General features: G+C 45.6%; 1 protein-coding gene across 4 annotated transcripts in view; it reads left to right on the forward strand.

The window, feature by feature from the left end:
- LOC136500975 (auxin transport protein BIG-like) overlaps positions 1-21490 on the forward strand; it is a 47099-nt gene that overhangs the window by 11857 nt on the left and 13752 nt on the right. For all 4 annotated transcript variants that reach the window (XM_066496462.1, XM_066496463.1, XM_066496460.1 and 1 more), the window contains 8 exons: positions 258-364; positions 1178-1343; positions 1443-7462; positions 7563-8174; positions 8270-8450; positions 9056-9290; positions 9408-13940; positions 14029-14251. In XM_066496462.1, the coding sequence (XP_066352559.1) occupies positions 1307-1343; positions 1443-7462; positions 7563-8174; positions 8270-8450; positions 9056-9290; positions 9408-13940; positions 14029-14251 (11841 nt within the window). In that variant the 5' untranslated portion in view covers positions 258-364; positions 1178-1306. The remainder of the gene's footprint in view (positions 1-257; positions 365-1177; positions 1344-1442; positions 7463-7562; positions 8175-8269; positions 8451-9055; positions 9291-9407; positions 13941-14028; positions 14252-21490) is intronic.

Here is a 21490-nt window from a genome sequence, read left to right on the forward strand (position 1 = left end):
TGTTGAATAAATAAAATGGTAGAACTTGTACACCATTGTTGCAAAGTTGCCTTTCTTTGAAATCATTTTCTTTTTCTTGCCTATGATTACTGGAGTACTCATTCACACTTGTTAGATAGTAATTAATAGATTTTTCCCCAATATTATTGCCTCTTTTCTGCTGTTTCCTGTCCTTCTTTAACCATTAGAGGTCTAGTGTATGTTAGGATTTGATCTGTTTCTCACTTCTATTTTCTATTCTCACCTTTTGTTATCAGTGGAGCAAGTGGAGCCAACAGTTGTGGAGATTGTGGAGAGATCTTTGGAATTTTGTCTCTTACTTCTAGAAAAATCATCGTATGTGTGTGATGACTTTGGCTTACTGGTAAGTTCTATTGGCTTGGTTTTAAATAGTTGGGGCTATCATTCTGAGTTTTAGTATGCATTTGGCACCCTGGTGGCTGGTGCCCTGCTTATCCACACTGTTGGATTGAATTCTGAAAAGCTGCTTAAACAGACAGCAGACGGCTGGACATCCAGTAAAAAAAATGAAATATGTACTTGTATAACTTCTGTGAATCAAAATGATGTGCTTATGTTATTGTATGGGGTTCATTCTTCTCTGTTGAACTTCTCTGTTGAACTACTCATGGTATAGTTCCATAATTTTCAGTTGCACACCATGGTACCTGTGTTCCATATACAGATAGCATGATGGCTATAAAGCACGTATGATTTTGTAAGGCCCAATAATATGGAACCCATAAAGTGGAGCTTTGTAATACATTAACTAAAGCACAAAGTGATCTGGAATACAAAGTTATATTACAAAAAAACCAGGTATACACCAATCTGCAACACAACATCATCTGCTGCTACTACACAGAAATCCAATATACAACCAGTTCTATCTGCTGTAATTTTTTTTTTACTATGCCACCGTTAACCTGTTTTTCGTTAAAGTTGACGGGGGCAATCGCGTGCAACGGCTGAGATAGAGAGGGCGCCAGCCCCCTTGGGCACCACACCATTTTCGTCTGAGTTTCCAACCTTCAAAATTTACAAGATGTTTATCTTAAGAATAATTTGATAGGCTGCTACCATTTTGTTTCCATCTTTGTCGAGCCAGAATTCTGCATAGATGCTTGGAAGTCTGTTGCATTATTTATTTGTTAACAATTATGTCACATGTTTGTAGAATGAGGTTGCCTGTTTTGTGGAATCTGTACTGCTTAATGGTACTCTCAATAAGGCATCCTCATTGGAACCCAGCATTATAAATGACATCATTGCACAGTGGACGTCTGTGCAAGCTGAAACTGAGCGCATGAGCCCACAAGAGAAATATTTCTGCTATCTAAAAGGTAAACTCCTGGGGCCTTTCCCATGCGAAGGGAATCAATGTTTTATGCGCAGCTTTTCATTTGAAGAGTTCTCACTTATCTTCAATTCTTCGTTACCAGGCTTCAACTGCTCGAAAAGTGAAGATGACATTAAGCGGTTTTGTTTGGCCTTATTACCAGAATACTTGCAGCGAGATTATGTTATTTTAGAGAATACCCAATCATGCAGTGCAGTATCTCCAAATGCCATGGTGCCATTAGCGCAGCATTTTGCAGTTGCTCACTTACGTTGTATGCCACGCCTTCTTACACTGGTGCAGAAGCTTTGCCAGTTTCCTGATTTGGAAATGGTTGAAGATATAAACATTGACTTGAGGTTGTCTTTCACCCAAAGAATTTTGAAGTTAGTGTGTGGTCTCACTATGGAGTTCCCTCCTGATGCCTCTGATGCCATGATGTTATCCTCGGTAGCAAGATGTGCTGATAGTCTTCCAGCCTTGTTCAGACTGAAGTTCAAGTTCTCTAATCATGACAAAGTCTTTTCTGTAGATGGTGTTGGCACTATCTTGCTGCAGATACTGGAAGAATTTCTACAGGTAATGCAAAACATTAGTGTTTGCAACAGTAATATCTGTTGTACAGTTAAAGTATGCATTCTTTCATCCATGCTGGAAATCTTCAGTCCTAATATATGGAGATATGAAAAATGTGGTACTTGCTTGGTGCCTCCTTTAGCTTACTCTCCTCATGTTGTTCAATTTGTGCTGAAACTTTTTAAAGACGCCAAACGATGGACAAGTCGTGTTGACAGGGACAAACCAGACAAAGATGTCATGGATTATTCATGCAACAAAGATACAAGTGACCTGTCTTGTCATATCCATTCGGAGGAGGTACCATTGCTTAAGAAATATACATGTGAGGAGTATCTATGGCTTATCTTCCCTTCAGGACATCAATGGTTGAGTGGTTTAGTACATCTCACTTTTTTCCTCCATGAAGAAGGACTGAAATCATTGGCAAGTGAGAAGCAACATCTGAGTTGCACAAAACAAGCTGTTGTGTCAGAATTGGAGTCTGTGGCAAGTCATGAGGAAGATGCACTTTTTGGGAATCTATTTGCTGAAGTACGTCCTGCAGGATTAAATGAAAGTGTTGAACAGTCAACATCTCTTGGGAGCAGTCCATCAAACAGCCAGCAGGGGTTTATTCAGTTAGCTGCTGATCTGATGTGCTTTATGAAAACATCCATCTTGTCTCCTGAGTGGTCCAGTGCTATATATATGGATGCTTGCAGAAAATTCAGTACCTGTCATCTAGATCAATTTCTTTCAATACTTAAGTGCCAAGCTTGCTTCCCTGATGAAAGCAGCACTGGAAATATGATGTCTTCTTCTGAAAATAAATTACCACACATTAATGCAGCTTGTTTTGAACTTCTACAAACATTTCTTGTTTGTGATGAATGTCCTGCTTCTTTAAGGGAATATCTTGTGGAAAAAGTGTTTAATGTTGAAAGTGGGAAGTATACCTATAACCACTACACACTTGCTCTCGTTGTGCATGCTATGAGTTACACATCAAACTCAGGTTTTAGTCTCGGAAGAAAGATTTTTGTTCAGTATGTTACTTATCTTTTGGAGAAGGCAAATGATACATCATCCAGCTCATTAAATGTTAGTGATTTCTGTGCAAGTCTCCCGTGTCCTTTTCATCTGGAAATTGTTTTGGCAGCATTCCATTTAACCACAGAGTCAGAAAAGGCTGATTTGGTCAAAATTGTACTCTCTTCCCTAGAAAAAATGAAACAGCCTGTGTCTGGTGTAACTGTGGCTGGGCTGACAAGATGGGCATTGCTCCTATCAAGGCTTCTGCTTGTCCTGCGCCATATGTTGCTGTACCCCTTCACACACCCATCATGGTTGTTTACAAGGTTAAGATCCAGATTGTGGGATATCCAGTTGAAGGAAGGCCAGTCAAGTTCCACGAATGACTGCTTGCCATCCCTTGCCACTGTTATTGTTGAGGAATTGTTTGGTGGTTCTATCAAAAAGAGTTCTGTAGCTAGTTACTTGCTCCCTCAGTTAATTGATGTTACTCCAGTTCATGCCGAGTTCTATTTTGATAAAGCTGCTGTTGAAACTTTGGGCTTGAACTTGGCTTATTTGGGTGCAACTATGTCACAAATCCTTGGTTCTTGGAGTGGTAGGAGCCCTGAAGTTGCTGATGATCTCATTGTGGAAAGATATATATTTTTGATTTGCTGGAGTACTCTCTCTGGTATATGCTGTCAAGGCAATGATTCTGTTCCGAATAATTATTACCTGGAGCCTGACCTTGCTGATGTCAATGCCTTCCTAACATTTGCTCTTAATATCAGCAGCGGTGCTTCATCTCATGTTGGTGTTGATCTACCTGCGTTAATATTTCAACTCCTAAAGTTATTGCACTCTGATATTCTTGGTTCAAGTACACTGGAGAGTTGGGATTTTCCCAGGAAAGGAGCATGGATTTCCTTTATTCTCTCTCACATTAATTCTGTTCTTCGGAGGCAGCAGACAGGTGGAGAATCTGAGGTGGATTCACACAGAATACAGGAGGTTCATGGCGAGGACCTATTTACTTGTGGGAAGAATTTGTCTATCTACATAACTGAGAACAGTGGACACTGTTTGGATATCCTATCTTCTCTTTTGGAGACCTACCTTCGTACTTTTAAGAAAGCTTATCTGTCATTTCTTGAAAGGTCTTCCTTGGATACTTGTTATCCTTCCCTGCTGCTCAAGCATTCTGTCTTTGACAAATCCAAACACCATCTTCTTTTTGAGAAATCTGGTTCATATTTGGAAACGCTGGAACCTATATGTAAGGTTTCATCAAGGATAGATAGAGTCACCACAAAGCTAGGTGAAGGGCAGAGAAAATGTTATTTCCAGAAGTGCTTGTTACATGGATTTCCGTCGGATTACATTTCTAGCAACAGTGCTCTCCTTTCTTGCATTTTGGTGATAAATGAGACCATGCAAACCTTTACTGGATATATAAAGGTCGCACAACCAGGAGACGGAGACCAAGTTGATGAGGGTGCTATTTCCAAGTTGCTTGGTATGGTGATGGAAGTTAGATCAGATCATATATTTGGACCTGTTCATGGAGACTGTGATAATATATTTATGAGTCTAATTAACAACAGGAATGATCTTGCGAGATACAGTGAATTGTTTGTCCTGAAGCAGCTAGAAGGTTTCCTGGCTGACATAAACTTGAATGGTAGCATGGATAGCGGGGTGAAAGAGATTTTGGTTTCTACAGTTGTTGATGTAGTGGAGGACCTTCAATCTAAATCAGAGGTGTTTAAATTTTTCCTTGGTGATACAGAAGGAGCTCCTGAAGGAGCAAGCCGTATTTTTGCATCTGGGCGTGCTGATATGTCAGTCTTTATTGATGTTTTGGATTGCAAATCTGAGCAGGTTAATTTGAAGATTATCCACTTATTTACTGATATATTAAGCAATGGTTTTTGTCCTGGTCTTAAAGAGAAGTTGCAAAACAAATTTATTGGAATGGATGTGCCCTGCTTTTCATCGTGGTTAGAATTTATAATATTGGGGCCCTCTGTAAAAGCTGAAAGCACAAATGTTACAGTTAATCCTGCAATTAGAGAACTGACACTGGATATCTTTAAGCATCTCATTTGTCCTCCATATGAAACATTGAGCAAAGAATTTCAGCATCACCTTTTCAACTCTATGCTACCATTACTTGATCAAGCATTTTTGTCACATGACCTCCAGATTGCTAGAGCATATTTCCATTTTCTTGTTCAACTATCAAGTGAGGAATCACACTTCAAGCGCTTGTTTGAAAACACTCTGATACTGATGGAGACAATGGTTGAGGATGAGGGTAAACTGCAAACTTTGAAGTTTCTATTTTCTTTTGTAGAGGCAGTGTTCGGTGATACTGGACTAAGTAGAAGTGAGCTTAAGAGACTTTCATCAAAAACTTCTGGAAGCAGTTTTGGGTCAGGATCTCTCATCCTAAAACAGTTGAAAAATTCAGAAAACCTTGTCATTCGCACGAATCAAGTAAGTAATACTGCTGTTGATTGTGATGCTAGCTCTGGTGAGGAAGACGAAGATGATGGTACATCTGATGGGGAATTAGGGAGCATTGATAGAGATGACGAAGACGATGGAAACAGTGATAAAGCTCTAGCGTCAAAAGTGTGCACATTTACATCCAGTGGCAGTAATTTCATGGAACAGCATTGGTACTTCTGCTATACATGTGACTTAACAGTTTCCAAAGGCTGCTGTTCAGTCTGTGCCAAGGTGTGTCATCGAGGGCATCATGTTGTTTACTCCAGATCAAGCCGTTTCTTCTGCGACTGTGGGGCTGGAGGTGTGAGAGGTAGCTGCTGTCAGTGTCTGAAACCTCGGAAATTCACTGGCACCTCTACTGTACCACCGCCTGCAGCTAGCAGCTTCCACCCCATATTGCCATATCACGAGGATGTGGAGCAGGTTCTTGATAGTGGTTCTGATTTTGAAGATGACATTTCTACTGATGCTGATAATACCATGAAGCTATCTGTGCCAAACGAATTCAGCAATGGGCTTCCTTTATTTCTTAAAAATCAGGATATTGAGGTTAGGGTGCTTGAAATCTGCAAAAAATTGCTGCCTACTATACTCAACCAAAGGGAATTGAATCTTTTGAAAGACAGGAAAGTTTTGTTAGGAGGTGATGTGCTGGTGTCACATTCCTTTGACTTCTTCCAACTAAAGAAAGTATTTAAAAGTGGATCACTGGATCTGAAGATAAAAGCTGATTATCCAAATTCTAGGGAGCTTAAGTCACATCTTGCTAATGGTTCTCTTGCTAAATTACTGCTCAGTATCAGCACTCGAGGTAAGCTTGCTGTTGGAGAAGGCGATAAAGTTGCTATATTTGACGTGGGACAAATCATTGGACAGCCTACTGCAGTACCTATTACCGCAGACAAAACCAATGTGAAGCCCCTTTCCAGGAATATTGTTCGCTTTGAAATTGTCCATTTAGTTTACAATCCATTGGTGGACCATTACCTTGCTGTTGCTGGATATGAGGATTGCCAAGTACTAACATTCAATAGTCGTGGTGAAGTAACTGATCGCCTTGCCATAGAACTTGCTCTGGAAGGAGCATATATTCGTCGTTTGGAATGGGTTCAAGGTTCTCAGGTACAGCTCATGGTAGTAACAAACCTGTTTGTGAAGATATATGATCTCTCACAGGATAATATTAGCCCCATGCATTATTTTACTGTAGCTGATGATGTGATAGTTGATGCAACCCTCGTCCCCTCAATGGGGAAATTGGTGCTACTTGTTCTATCTGAAGGGGGCCTTTTATATAGGCTGAATATTACATTGGAGGGCGATGTTGGTGCCAAGATATTGACTGAAACAGTCTTGGTCGAAGATGTCATATCCATGCATAAAGGGTTGTCATTGTACTTCTCATCAACCTACAGGCTTCTTTTTGTATCTCATCAAGATGGTACAACCTTCATGGGGCGCTTGAATGCTGATTCTTCATCAATAACGGAATTATCATATATAAGTGAGGATCATGATGGCAAATCCAAGCCAGCTGGGCTTTACTGCTGGAGAGAGCTAGTATCTGGCAGTGGTATCCTTACCTGCCTATCGAAATTTAAATCAAATGCTCCTCTTGTGGTGTCGTTGGGTCCTCATGAATTGGTTGCACAAAACATGAGGCACAGTACTGGTGCAAATTCCTCAGTGGTTGGTGTTGCTGCCTATAAGCCTTTATCCAAAGATAAAACACATTGTCTTCTTTTGTATGATGATGGAAGCCTTCATATTTACTCTCATACACCTAGTGGAGGTGATGGTTCGACGAACCTTACAGCAGAGCAAACAAAGAAACTGGGCAGCAGCATACTCAGCAGTAGAGCTTACACTGGCACGAAACCAGAATTTCCACTTGATTTCTTTGAGAAGACAACTTGCCTTACATGTGACGTTAAGTTTAATAGTGAAACAACCAAGAGTGGTGATTCTGAAAGCATTAAACAAAGATTGACATCAGATGATGGGTATTTAGAGAGTCTGACACCTGCTGGCTTCAAGGTAGGATGTTCTGGTTTGTTTATACTGTGATTTTGTTTTATGCAGTGGCCTAAACCAATTGATGTAGAATAACATTTGGCACTCCATTTTTTGTTTGTAGGTGGTTATTTCAAATCCTAACCCTGATGTAGTCATGGTTGGTTGCCGGATCCATGTGGGCAACACATCTGCTAGCAGCATTCCTTCTGAGATCACAATTTTTCATAGAGTCATTAAGCTTGATGAAGGCATGAGATCATGGTATGATATTCCATTTACTACTGCTGAATCACTTCTGGCAGATGAAGAGTTCACAATTACTGTTGGTCAAACGTTCGATGGTTCATCTATACCTAGGATAGATTGTATTGAAATTTATGGTCGAGCCAAAGATGAATTTGGATGGAAAGAAAAAATGGACGCTGCGCTTGATATGGAAGCACTGGGTGGTAATGCTACTGGTGGTAGATCAGGAAAGAGACCCCAAAACGTGAAGGCTGCTCCTATCCAGGAGCAAGTTCTGGCAGATGCCCTTAGGATTCTCTCACGCATATACCTGCTATGCCAACCAAGCTTCTTTACTGACATGGTTGATGCAGGCATGGAACTTGATAATATGAAGTGCCGAGCTTTATTGGAAACCATTTTTCAAAGTGACAGGGAACCTCTGCTACATTCTGCTGCATGTCGTGTCCTTCAGGCTGTGTTCCCAAAGAAGGACATGTACTATCATGTAAATACCAGTTTGTCTATTATCTTATTGCCCATGGGTCAATTTCTCCCTCTGTTCCACCATTTTTGGTTTACTTATGGATTATGTTTCTACAGGTTAAGGACACCATGCGTCTCCTTGGGGTAATAAAATCACTCCCAGCAATAACTTCAAGAATTGGAGTTGGAGGCGCTGCATCTAGCTGGGTGATAAAAGAATTTATAGCCCAGATCCATACAGTTTCCAAAGTTGCATTGCATAGGAAATCAAACCTGGCCTCTTTTCTTGAAACTCATGGTATTAATTGTGCTTCTGTTTGTTTAACCAAATTTGTATTGTTTGACTATTGCATTTTTAGAAGGGATATTTAACTACTGCTGTCTGTTGATTTATTTCACCTTTTGCATGTTGATTTCAGGATTAGATATTTATATTAATTTTTACCAATCAGCATAATGGCATAGGCTGCATTTATGTGGCCCCTACGTGCACATAAAAATCATTTTGGAATGTAGTGATATTTCTCAATGTGTCAATTATTTGTCGTCTTTTGCTGTATTTGTATTTGCCTCCTTTATTTCTTTTCTGGAGATAACCTGCATGCTTAGTTAAGTCCCGTAAGAAGGTTGGCTAGATGATTCTGAAGGTTATCCTTCTTGTCTGCTGGTTAGCATGTGTAAACAGGAGTACTTTTACAGTTTAAATTATATGAAACTGCAAAGATGTCAGCAATTATTCTGCTGCTGCTTTTGTTGTTTTTGATGTGCAACTTTGTCAACTTGTGTTGTGGACTCCTTTATTGGGCAACTTGACTAGTTTGAGCATAGAAAATGTGAAGCATTTCTAATTTCAAATATTTTCTAACATAAAAATATCTATTATAATGACTACATATTGTGCAGGTACAGAACTAGTTGGTGGCCTTATGCAAGTTTTCTGGGGTATATTAGATTTAGACAGGCCGGACACACAGACGATAAATAGTCTTGTTGTGCCCTGTGTGGAATTTATTTATAGCTACGCTGAATGCCTGGCTCTTCATTCCAATGAAAATCCTAGAGTTCCAGTGGGACCTGCAGTTGCTCTGCTGAAGAAGCTGCTCTTTGCACCATATGAAGCAGTACAGACTTCTAGCAGGTGGTTTTGTCTTCTATTGTTTATAAATCAATTAGAGTACCACTATTAACATTTGCTAGTTTTCCTTTGGTTTTTTTTATACGATTTTCTCAGTTGTGTTTTATTACTGGTTTTCAGTTTGGCTATCTCATCCCGATTTCTCCAAGTCCCTTTCCCCAAGCAGACAATGATAGCTAATGATGATGCTCCTGAAAACCAAACTAAAGCAAGTGCTTCTGTTATGAATTCCACCAGTGCAAACTCTCAGGTTATGGTTGAAGAAGATCCTGCCACATCATCAGTGCAATACTGTTGTGATGGCTGTTCCACTGTTCCAATACTTCGGCAAAGGTGGCACTGTAGCATATGTCCAGATTTTGACCTATGTGAAACTTGCTATGAGATACTTGATGCAGATCGCCTGCCAGCACCCCATTCAAAAGATCATCCCATGTCAGCAATACCGATTGAAGTTGATACATTTGGAGGTGAAGGTAGTGAAATCCATTTCTCTGTCGATGAGCTGACGGATTCTGGTGTTCTTCATGCTGATAGGAGTGTTCAGACCTCCCCATTGTCAATTCATGTATATGAGTCTGCAGACTTACCTGAGACTATTACAGACCAGACAACTGTTTCAATTTCTGCATCAAAACGTGCCATTAACTCCCTGGTACTTAACCATCTAATTGAAGAGCTTAGAGGCTGGATGGGGACCACTGCTGGTACCCGAGCCATACCTTTAATGCAGTTGTTCTACAGGCTTTCTTCTGCAGTTGGTGGTCCTTTCATGGATAGTTCAAAGCCAGAAAATTTGGATTTGGAGAAGTTTGTGAAGTGGCTTATGGATGAAGTCAACGTAAATAAACCGTTCCCTGCCAAAACACGATGCACTTTTGGAGAAGTATCGATCCTTGTTTTCATGTTCTTCACACTTATGTTCCGCAACTGGCATCAGCCTGGGAGTGATAATTCTCATTCAAAGTCAAGTGGGAGCTCTGATTTGACAGAGAAAGGTCCTGCTCAGGTTCTGGCGTCAACAACAATAACTCTTCCGTCATCCAGTGCTGACCGGGATAAAAATGAGTTTGCTTCCCAGTTAGTCCGTGCCTGTTCTGCCCTCAGGCAGCAGCCATTTTTTAATTATCTTATGGATATTCTGCAGCAACTTGTTCATGTTTTCAAGTCATCATCCATAAATGGAGAAGCTGGTTCTTCTGGTTCAGGCTGTGGATCCCTATTGACAATAAGAAGAGAGCTGCCAGCTGGAAATTTCTCTCCCTTTTTTTCAGATTCATACGCTAAATCTCATCCAACTGATCTGTTCATGGACTACTACAAATTATTGTTGGAGAATACTTTCCGGCTTGTATATAGTATGGTTCGACCAGAGAAGGAGAAGTCTGCTGAGAAGGATAGATGCTACAAGGTTCCCAACACCAAGGATTTAAAGTTGGATGGATATCAAGATGTGCTTTGCAGCTATATTAGCAATCCTCATACTACATTTGTTCGGAGGTATGCAAGGAGGCTCTTCCTTCATTTATGTGGCAGCAAGACTCACTACTATAGTGTGAGGGATTCGTGGCAGTACTCCCATGAAGTTAAGAAACTTAATAAGATCATAAACAAGTCTGGAGGTTTCCGGAATCCTGTGCCTTATGAGAGAAGTGTTAAGCTCATAAAATGTTTGTCGACTCTTTGTGATGTGGCTGCAGCAAGGCCAAAGAATTGGCAGAAGTTCTGCTTGAAACACATGGATCTTCTTCCATTTCTCATGGACAATTTTTACCATTTCAGTGAAGAGTGTGTTATTCAGACTCTCAAGCTTCTAAATTTGGCTTTCTATTCAGGAAAAGATGCCAATCATAATGCACAAAAAACAGAGAATACTGATCTCGGGGGTTCTACGAGAACTACCTCACAGTCTTCAGATTTGAAAAAGAAGCGGAAGGCTGATGATTGTTCTGAAGGTTCCTCAGAAAAATCTTGCGTGGACATGGAACAGGTTGTAGAGATGTTCAGTGACAAGAAAGGTGACATGTTGAAACACTTTATTGACATATTCTTGCTAGAATGGAACTCAGCAGGTGTCCGTCATGAGGCTAAATGTGTTCTATTTGGAGTGTGGTACCATGCAAAAAACCCACTTAGGGAGACAATGCTATCAATACTACTACAGAAGGTGATACATCTTCCCATATATGGACAAAACATTGTTGAGTACACTGACCTCATGACCTGTTTACTTGGGAAAGTGAATGACTTGAGTGCAAAGCGGAATGACTCTGAACTTGTGAATAAATGTTTGACATCTGAGGTTATAAGCTGCATCTTTGACACGCTCCATTCTCAGAATGAGCTATTGGCAAATCATCCAAATTCTCGTATATACAACACACTGAGTTGCTTAGTGGAGTTTGATGGCTATTACTTAGAGAGTGAGCCTTGTGTTACCTGCAGCTGTCCAGATGTTCCGTATTCAAGGACAAAGCTCGAAGCCCTCAAGTCCGAGACCAAATTTACTGACAACAGAATTATAATAAAATGCACTGGAAGCTTTACTATACAGTCAGTTACAATGAATGTTTATGATGCTCGTAAGTCTAAATCGGTGAAAGTACTCAACCTGTATTACAACAACAGGCCTGTGACTGACTTGTCAGAATTGAAGAATAATTGGACTCTCTGGAAGCGTGCTAAGAGCTGCCATCTTACATTTAATCAGACAGAATTGAAGGTTGAATTTCCCATTCCGATTACAGCATGCAATTTCATGATTGAGCTTGATTCATTTTATGAGAATCTTCAAGCTTCTTCCCTTGAGTCACTGCAATGCCCACGGTGTAGCAGGTCTGTCACTGATAAGCACGGCATATGTAGTAATTGCCATGAAAATGCATATCAGTGCCGGCAGTGTAGAAATATTAACTATGAAAATCTTGATTCTTTCCTCTGCAATGAGTGTGGATACAGCAAATATGGTCGTTTTGAATTCCACTTCATGGCAAAACCCAGTTTTTCATTTGACGACATGGAAAATGATGACGACATGAGAAAAGGATTGGCAGCAATAGAGTCAGAATCAGAAAATGCTCATAGGCGGTACCAGCAACTGATGGGATTTAAAAAGCCTCTCATCAAACTTGTGTCAAGCATAGGTGAACACGAGATGGACTCGCAGCAGAAGGATGCTGTCCAGCAGATGATGGTGTCCTTGCCTGGGCCCACATGCAAGGTAAATCGCAAGATTGCACTTCTTGGTGTTCTATATGGTGAAAAATGCAAAGCAGCTTTTGATTCTGTGAGCAAAAGTGTTCAGACATTGCAAGGGCTGCGCCGTGTTTTAATGACATATCTGCACCAGAAAAGTTCTAGTGATACCAATGCATTACCAACCTTTTCAATACCAAGGTCTCCAAATAGTTGTTATGGGTGTAGTACTACATTTGTTACACAATGCTTAGAGTTATTACAAGTGCTTTCAAAACATGAATACTGCAGGAAGCAGCTTGTTAGTGCTGGAATTTTATCAGAATTATTTGAAAACAACATTCATCAGGGCCCTAGGACAGCACGCACTCTTGCTAGGGCTGTGCTATCTTCATTCTCTGAAAGTGATGAAGATGCGGTTCAGGAATTAAACAACTTGATTCAGAGGAAGGTGATGTATTGTCTTGAGCACCATCGTTCCATGGACATTGCACAATCAACACGAGAAGAGTTACTGCTGCTATCAGAGACTTGTGCTCTTGTGGATGAGTTTTGGGAGGCAAGATTACGTGTCACCTTTCAACTGTTGTTCTCTTCTATTAAGGTTGGAGCAAAACATCCTGCAATTTCGGAACATATTATTCTTCCTTGTTTGAGGATAATTTCTCAGGCTTGCACGCCTCCAAAATCTGATGGTGGGGACAAAGAGTCAGGTTTGGGGGTATCTAGCTTGACGTTGCACTCTAAGAATGATGATACAACTAGTAACACATCTAATAACCCCAGTGCTAAGATTCAGTCCGATATATCTGGAAAAATCCATGATGGAAGTCGAAGAGGCCAGGATATTCCACTTCTAAGCTATTCTGAATGGGAGGATGGTGCATCATATTTAGATTTCGTCCGGAGGCAGTACAAAGTATCCCAGGCAGTGAAAGGATCTGTTCAGAAGGCACGTCATGATTCATATAAGTCCGATTATCTGGTTCTCAAATATGGACTCAGATGGAAGCATCGTGCATGTCTGGAGTCAAGTAAGAGTGACTTCTCGAAATTTGCCTTGGGCTACTGGGTGTCAGACTTGATCTTAAGTTCGTGTTCCCAGTCAACAAGATCTGAGATATGCACTCTCATAAGCTTGCTATGCCCATCAAACACTCCTAGACAATTTCAGTTATTGAACTTGCTCATGTCACTACTTCCTCGAACACTCTCAGCTGGTGACAGTGCAGCAGAGTACTTTGAGTTACTTGGGACCATGATTGATTCAGAGTCTTCTCGTCTTTTCCTAACTGTTCGTGGTTGTTTGACAACATTATGTTCTTTGATAACAAAAGAAGTGTCCAATGTTGAATCACAGGAGAGAAGCCTAAGCATTGATATATCACAGGGATTCATTCTCCATAAGCTTGTTGAGCTCCTGAACAAGTTCCTTGAAATTCCCAATATCAGAGGAAGGTAAAACTCTTGTTTGTGCTCGTAATTAAGCTACCAATATGCCTGGTTACTTTTCGATGTCCTTACCTTTTTCCCCCTCATACTACAGGTTTATGAGTGATAGGTTACTATCTGAGGTGCTGGAAGCTTTTCTGGTGATCCGTGGGCTTGTTGTGCAAAAGACAAAGTTAATTAATGACTGCAATCGTCTTTTGAAAGACCTTCTTGATAGCTTGCTTGTTGAGAGTACTGAAAACAAACGTGAATTTATTCGTGCTTGCATCTCTGGATTGCAGAAGCATGTGAATGAAAAAAAGAGACGGACGTCTTTGGTATGAGCACATTCTTTTTTTTTTTTGGATATTGTGCTTATAGTTTGATAGCAACTCTAAACATAGTATGCATACTACTCATTTCAGAATGTAGGGTGTATTAGGATTAATAAAAGTTAAACATTGAACTTGAATGTAGGGTGAATTAGATTTCGTAAATTGTAAAAGTTAAACATTGTAAACTTTGGTCATCAATTAGTCAAACTATATGTAAGTTTAGTGCACATCTAGATTTGTATTTAACATCGTTTAGTAAGATGTTGTAGCACCCGGTTTTAAGAACAAAACCAGATACGCACCATATGTGAGCCCAGAAAGTCAAATCTCACATATAGCTACAAACAAGGGTAATATCAAAAGACAATGCTTAAATACATAGCATATTAGTATAAAGATTATAACCTCAGAGTATAGACAGCGGAAAGACAATTCCGATCTTCAGGCGAAGACTCCAAATCCACAGGGACAACTGACTGCTTGATCGCAAGGCTAATTCTTTCAAACTCTAGCAATCTGGTACCCATTCAGGATTTTTATCCAAATAATTAAAAAATAAAGCAAATAATTGAAAAATAAAGCAAGCGTAAGTATATGTCGTACTCAACAAATATAACATGGGGTTCATGAGGCTCAAAAAGCTGACACTGGTTAACTGCGATTAGCTTTTAATTAGTTATGATTTTAGCAATTGAGTAGCAACAAGTTCATTACAAGCTCATATAAACACATGATCAGGTAAGCATAAATAATGAATAGCATAAACAGTAATCACTAATGAGCATCTTCATCATCAGTGTTCATCATCATTAACCATTAGTGATCATCTATTCCGTTAGGGTTCCAAGGCCGCTCGTGACCGTGAGCACGGCTGATATACCAGCTTTACACTCTGCAGAGGTTGTACACTTTCACTGTGAGTCGTGATTTACCCTTTCGCCCGTGGTAGCTAATCTCTTGACCCACTTCCAAGGAAGGTCGACAGGGTTTACTATGAAGCCTTTCAAAGGTTCGTCTAACAAGTTAGGGTCATTAGATTCACTCGGCAAACAATTATAAGAACCCCCTTGTCAAATGACACAATTTCTTCACGGCTATACACATAAGAGTAGAGGTTGTCCTATATCCGATTCGGCAAGCCATTCTTACGTCAATAAAGGTAACCACTAACAAGCTAGAAAATGTCCTCATACTGAGCTAAAGCCAGAGCCATGTAGCCCTCACAGCTATACGGTAAGTCCCGAATTATTACTTACCGATAAGTCCTTAGGGAGAGGAATCTAGAGCATCATAAAACAGCCCAATGCTCTAGCCCCCTTGTTCCATGTTGCTAAAAAGCATCTTTTAGTGTTCATTGCATATACCATTAGTCAAGTTACAAGATCATGGCTTTAGTTGAGCACTAGCATCATACTACCCAATGCAATACCTGTTGGCGTTGATCACCAGATCACAGGTAATTCGGCACAAGTAGAACTGGGGCTGCTAGAGGGCAGCTTGGCCAACAGGCCGCTTGGATTGTATTGAATTGCAATAACAACTTAGATACAAAAGATGCTAACCACTGCATATATGAGCAAGTGTTGTACCTACTCCTTAGCATATTCTAACTGCATAAAGCAGATGCTATGATTCCTACTCGGTTGCTAAGGCACCATGATCAACTTGGTTGCCAAGGAACCTGGAAAAATTACATGACAGTGAATAGTAAATAGCTATAGTAGGTAATTGGAAAACATGAACACTAGGCTAACTACTGACAATTCTCCCCTTTAGCCTTGTGATCCTTGGAAGTGATCTGCTTGAGCCCAATTCTTCCCCTCATCTTTTCAAATTTTGATCTTCCAAGAGACTTGGTTAAAATGTCAGCCAGCTGATCAGTGGTGGATATGTGATCAGCCCTGATACTTCCATCTTCCAAGCAGTTTCTGATGAAGTGATACTTGATTCTGATGTGCTTACTGCGCTCATGAAAGACTGGATTCTTGGCTAGAGCAAGTGCAGACTTGCTATCAACTTTCAGTTCAACCACTTCCACATTCCTTCCAAGGAGGTCTGTCAGCAGCCTGGATAGCCAAATAGCTTGTGTTGCAGCTGTGGTAGTGGCAATGTACTCAGCTTCACAACTAGATAGAGCCACCACCTTCTGCTTCACTGACTGCCAGCACACAAGATTGCTTCCCAGAAAGAACAGGGTGCCACTAGTGCTCTTGCTGATGTCCCCAGCCAAGTCACTGTCGCAGTACCCAACAGACCTTGCTCTCCCTGAAGCCTTAGTGTAGTGCAGGCCAAACTCCAGAGTACCAACCACATATCTCAGGATGCGCTTGATGGCAGCTTGGTGTTCTGTAGTCGGCCTCTCCATGAATCGACTGACAAAGCCTACTAAGAAGGCTAAGTCAGGTCTTGTGTGGACCAAGTAGCGCAAGCTACCCACCAATCTTCTGTATTGGGTGGGATCAACTTCTGCAGCCGTGCTCTACCTGCTCAACCTCAGCCGCTCCTCCATTGGTGTATGGGCCGGGTTGCAGGCATCCATACCTCCTAGCTCAAGGATCCTCTTGGCATAATGGGTTTGCCTCAGAGTGATCCCAGCTGGATCTTGGTGTACTTCGACCCCCAGGTAGAAGGACAGGAGGCCGAGGTAGCTCATGTCGAAAACCTTCTTCATCTGAGCCTTGAAACCTTCTATGGCTTGAGCGCTGGCACCGGTGATGATCAAGTCGTCAACATAGACGCCGATCAGCAGCAGCTCCTCCCCTGTTCCTCGCCTGTACATCGCAGCTTCATGGTCGCTTTGCTGGAAACCCATCTCCTTGAGGGTGGCGTCCAGCTTGGCGTTCTAAGCTCGCGGAGCCTGCCGTAGGCCATACAAAGCCTTGCGCAGACGGTACACCAACTTCTCCTTCCCAGCGACGGTGAAGCCAGGCGGCTGCTTCACGTACACCTCCTCCTTGAGGTCGCCGTTGAGGAAGGCCGATTTGACGTCCATGTGGTGGACGCGCCATCCTTCTTGGGCCGCCAGCGCGAGGAGGACTCGGACGGATTCCATGCGCGCCACGGGAGCAAACGTGTCGTCGAAGTCGATCCCTTCCTGCTGGACGAAACCCCGCGCCACCAAGCGTGCCTTGTACTTGGTCACCGTGCCCCGCTCGTCCTTCTTGAGCTTGTAGACCCACTTCAGAGTGATAGGCCGGTGACCGGGAGGAAGCTCCACAAGCTCCCACGTGCGGTTCTGCTCAACCGCCTTGATCTCCTGCTCCATGGCGGCCTGCCAGGCAGGATCGCCTTCAGCCTCCGCGAAGTTGGCCGGCTCGCCGGCGTGCGTGAGGTGAAGCTCGGCGAAGAGACGTGAAGCCGGCGATGGTGTGGGCGCGTCCCCGACGATGTTGGGCATGGTACGGTACCGCAGCTGCTTGCCGTCGTAGAAAGCGTCAAGGCGATCGTCGTCGTCCTCGAGCCGTGACGCGAACTCAACTGGGTCCGCCTGCTCGGTCTCCGCTGCTGGTGAAGCAGAGGAGGCCGGTGGATCGTGCTCCCCTGGAGCTGGTGACGGCGTCCGCGGTGGAGCTCCGTCTGCGTCGACTCCCCAGAACTCGATGTCGAAGTCGCTGGAGGCGGAAGCAGACGTCCCGGCGGCCGAATTGGACCAATCCCAGCCGCGCCCTTCATCAAACGCCACGTCGCGGCTCACCTTGACGCGTCCTATCGCCGGATCGAGGACCCGGTAGGCCTTGGCACCCTCGGCGTAGCCGATGAAGACCCCAGCCTTGCCGCGGTCGTCGAGTTTACGCAGCTGCCCGAGCTCCCTTGTGTAGGCGACGTAGCCGAATGTACGCAGATAGCTCACCGCCGGCGCTCGTCCGTGCCAGGCCTCATAGGGGATCTTGCCTTGCAAGCTTCTTGTCGGCGCGCGGCTGAGCAGATCCACCGCCGTCATCACCGCTTCCCCCCAGAATTTGGCCGGCATGGACCTCTGCTTCAGGAGCGCGCGTGCGGTCGCCACGACCGTCTGATTGCGCCGCTCCACCACACCGTTCTGCTGAGGTGAGTGTGGTGCAGAGTAGTGCCGCTTGACTCCTTCGGCGGCGAAGTACTGCGCCAGCTCGCCGACGGTGAACTCTCCTCCATTGTCGGACCGTAGCACCTTAGCTCATGGCCGGTCTCCTTCTCTGCTTCGGCCTTCACCCGCTTCACGGCATCCGCAGCAGCATCCTTGGTCGGCAGAAGCAACGCCCACATGAAGCGGGTGGCGTCGTCCACCATCAGCAAGAAGTAGCGGCGCCCTCCTGGCGTCGCCGGCGTCACCAGGCCGCACAAGTCGCCGTGGACGAGGTCCAGGGGCGCCTGCGCGCGGTACTGCGCCTGCTGCGGAAACGGCTTGCGGCGGAGCTTGGTGGTGACGCAGGTGTCGCAGACTTGCTCCGCATGCTTGATCACCGGCATCCCCCTCACCATCTCCTGCTTGCCGAGCTGGTGCAGCGCCTCGAAGCTGAGATGCCCGTAGCGCTCATGCCACCTCCATGACTCGTCCTCCTTCCTGGCGGCAAGACACCGGCTGCGCGGCCTCCAAATGCAGGATGTACAGCCGACTGGGCCCGCGATGTACCTTGGCGAGTGATGGATAAGTCATGTGTGGCTGGTCTCTGTGGGGCTGTTGTTGTTCACATGGTCCTTGTGGCTGTTTTTCTGTTTTTAGGACAACATCTTAGACTAAAGGACAGCATCTTAGCTAGGACAGCATATTAGCATCTTAGACTAGCATCTTGGCATATGCTTGGCTGGCTAGCAGCCTATAAATATGTAACCCCAACCCCTCAGGTTGGTATGGCATTTGTGTGAGCTTGTGTGAGAAATAGACAAGAAAATTGCCCCAACTCCTAGTGTCATCCTCTCTCGATGAGAGTAAGAATTCTCCTACTACCAAAAGTGAGAATTCAGCGACTAACAACTGGTATCAGAGCCGTATTATCCTGTAGCCTGAGCATCTCTTGCTCATCTTCTCTCCCAGCCCCACAACAGCCCCAGCTGTTGGCAGCAGCAGCTCCTCCGGCCGCTCCTGGTCACTCCTCTCCTAGCTCGTCTGAAGCATCCCTCTCCCCACGCAGCAGCCCCCCGGTAGCGCGTCATGTCCGCAGGGCAGTCTCAGCGTTCGGTCGCCTCGAGCACGCGGCGTCAGCAGGAGGCCGAACTTGCCGCGGCAGAGGAACGCGAGCGAGCGGCGGCAGAGACCGCTGCGGCGGCAGCAAGGGCGTCGAGGCTGGCAGCGGCGGAGCTGGCAACAGCCAGAGCGGATGCGGAGGCAGCGCGTGCGGCGGCAGCGGAGGTCGAGGCTCTGCGCGGCAGCATCGGCAGCTCCATTTCCGCTGACGACACTGCCGACGCGGACCTCGAGCTGCTAGGGAGGGAGGCAGCGCGAGCGCGGGCGGCGTAGTGGGCAGCCGCGCACGTCCACGAGCGTGGCGGTAGCCCAGACAGGCGTGGACGCGCCGGCGGCGCTCCTGGAGGAGGCGCGCACGGCGGTGGCGCTCCTGGGGCAGCCGCGCACGCCCACGAGCGCGGCGGCAGCCCAGACAGGCGCGGACGCGCCGGTGGCGCTCCTGGAGGAGGCGCGCACGGCGGCGGCGCTCCTGGAGGAGGCGCGCACGGCAACGGTGGCGGACGGGTCGATGGAGAGCGCGGCCTTCACAGGCAGCGTGGCTCTCTCCTCGGATCGGTACCGATGGGTCGATGGAGAGCGCGGCCTTCACAGGCAGCGTGGCTCTCTCTCCCCGGATCGGTACCGTGGTTACCACGGGCTCCAGGCTATTGTCAGGGACGTTGGTCCCGGCGGTGGGTGGCCTACCCTCACCAAGACCAACTACGTCGAGTGGGCTGCGGTGATGAGGGTAAAGCTCCAGGTGCGGCACATGTGGGAGGCAGTCCGTTATGGCGACGTCGGCTACGACCTAGATCGACGGGCGCTGGATGCTCTCATCGCTGCAGTCCCTCCCGAGATGCAGGTCTCGCTTACCAGCAAGCGGACTGCCAAGGAGGCTTGGGACGCCATCGCTGCGGCACGCATCGGCAGCGACCGCGCCCACAAGTCCACACTGCAGGCACTTCGCAAGGACTGGGAGAACCTGGCCTTCAAGCCAGGTGAGGACGTTGATGACTTTGCTCTCCGTCTCAACACTCTGTTGCAGAAGCTGATGCAGTTCGGCGACGACACTTACGGCAAGGAGAGAGCTGTCGAAAAGCTCTTCCGCTGCGTCCCCGAGAAGTAGAAGCAGATGGCTCGCTCGATCGAGTCTCTGCTGGATCTCTCCACGATGTCGATCGAGGAGGCGATAGGTCGCCTCAAGGTCGTCGACAGCGATGAGCCACAGTCCCTCTCGGGGCCCATCACCACTGGCGGGAAGCTCCTCGTCACTCGGGAGCAGTGGCTTGCCAGCCAAGGTGACCGGAGGAAGGGGGAGCCTTCTTCCGCGACAGGCGGCCGCAAGCGTGGCAAGCCACGCAAGGCGCGCAGAGACGCCCAGGCCGGGGCGCGAGGACGTGCCGAGGGTGATGCCCGTGGAGACGCCCAGGGCGGCACCGCCGGCAGGCACAAGCCGGCACGAGACGACGCCTGCCGCAACTGCGGCCAGCTTGGCCATTGGGCCAAGGACTGTCGACAGACACGACGCGGCCAGGCCCACGTCGCACAGGCGGAGGAGGAGCCGGCTCTGTTCATGCCACATGCCAGCATCGAGCTACCTCCAGCGGCACCGGCCGCAGCGGCTCTCCTCCACCTTGACGAGCCAAAAGCACACGCCCTCCTCGGCGACAGCTCCGGCAACGACAAGACTGACGGGTGGTGCCTCGACACCGGCGCCACCCATCACATGACCGGTCGACGGGAGTTCTTCACCGAGCTTGACTCTAGCGTCCGAGGCTCCGTCAAGTTTGGGGATGCCTCCGGCATGGAGATCAAGGGCGTCGGCTCCATCATCTTCACCGCCGTGTCTGGTGAGCACAGGCTGCTCACCGGAGTCTACTACATCCCCGCGTTGAGGAACTCCATCATCAGCTTGGGACAGCTGGATGAGAACGGTTCGCGCGTGGTGGTTGAGGACGGAGTCATGAGGATTTGGGATCGTCGTCGTCGCCTTCTTGCCAAGGTATCCAAAAGCGCAAATCGACTCTACGTCCTTAACGTGCAGGTGGCACAACCCCTCTGTCTCGCTGCTCGTCGGGACGACGAGGCGTGGTAGTGGCACG

This window comes from Miscanthus floridulus, chromosome 13 (genome assembly GCF_019320115.1).
Source record: "Miscanthus floridulus cultivar M001 chromosome 13, ASM1932011v1, whole genome shotgun sequence".
Lineage (NCBI taxonomy): Eukaryota > Viridiplantae > Streptophyta > Magnoliopsida > Poales > Poaceae > Miscanthus > Miscanthus floridulus.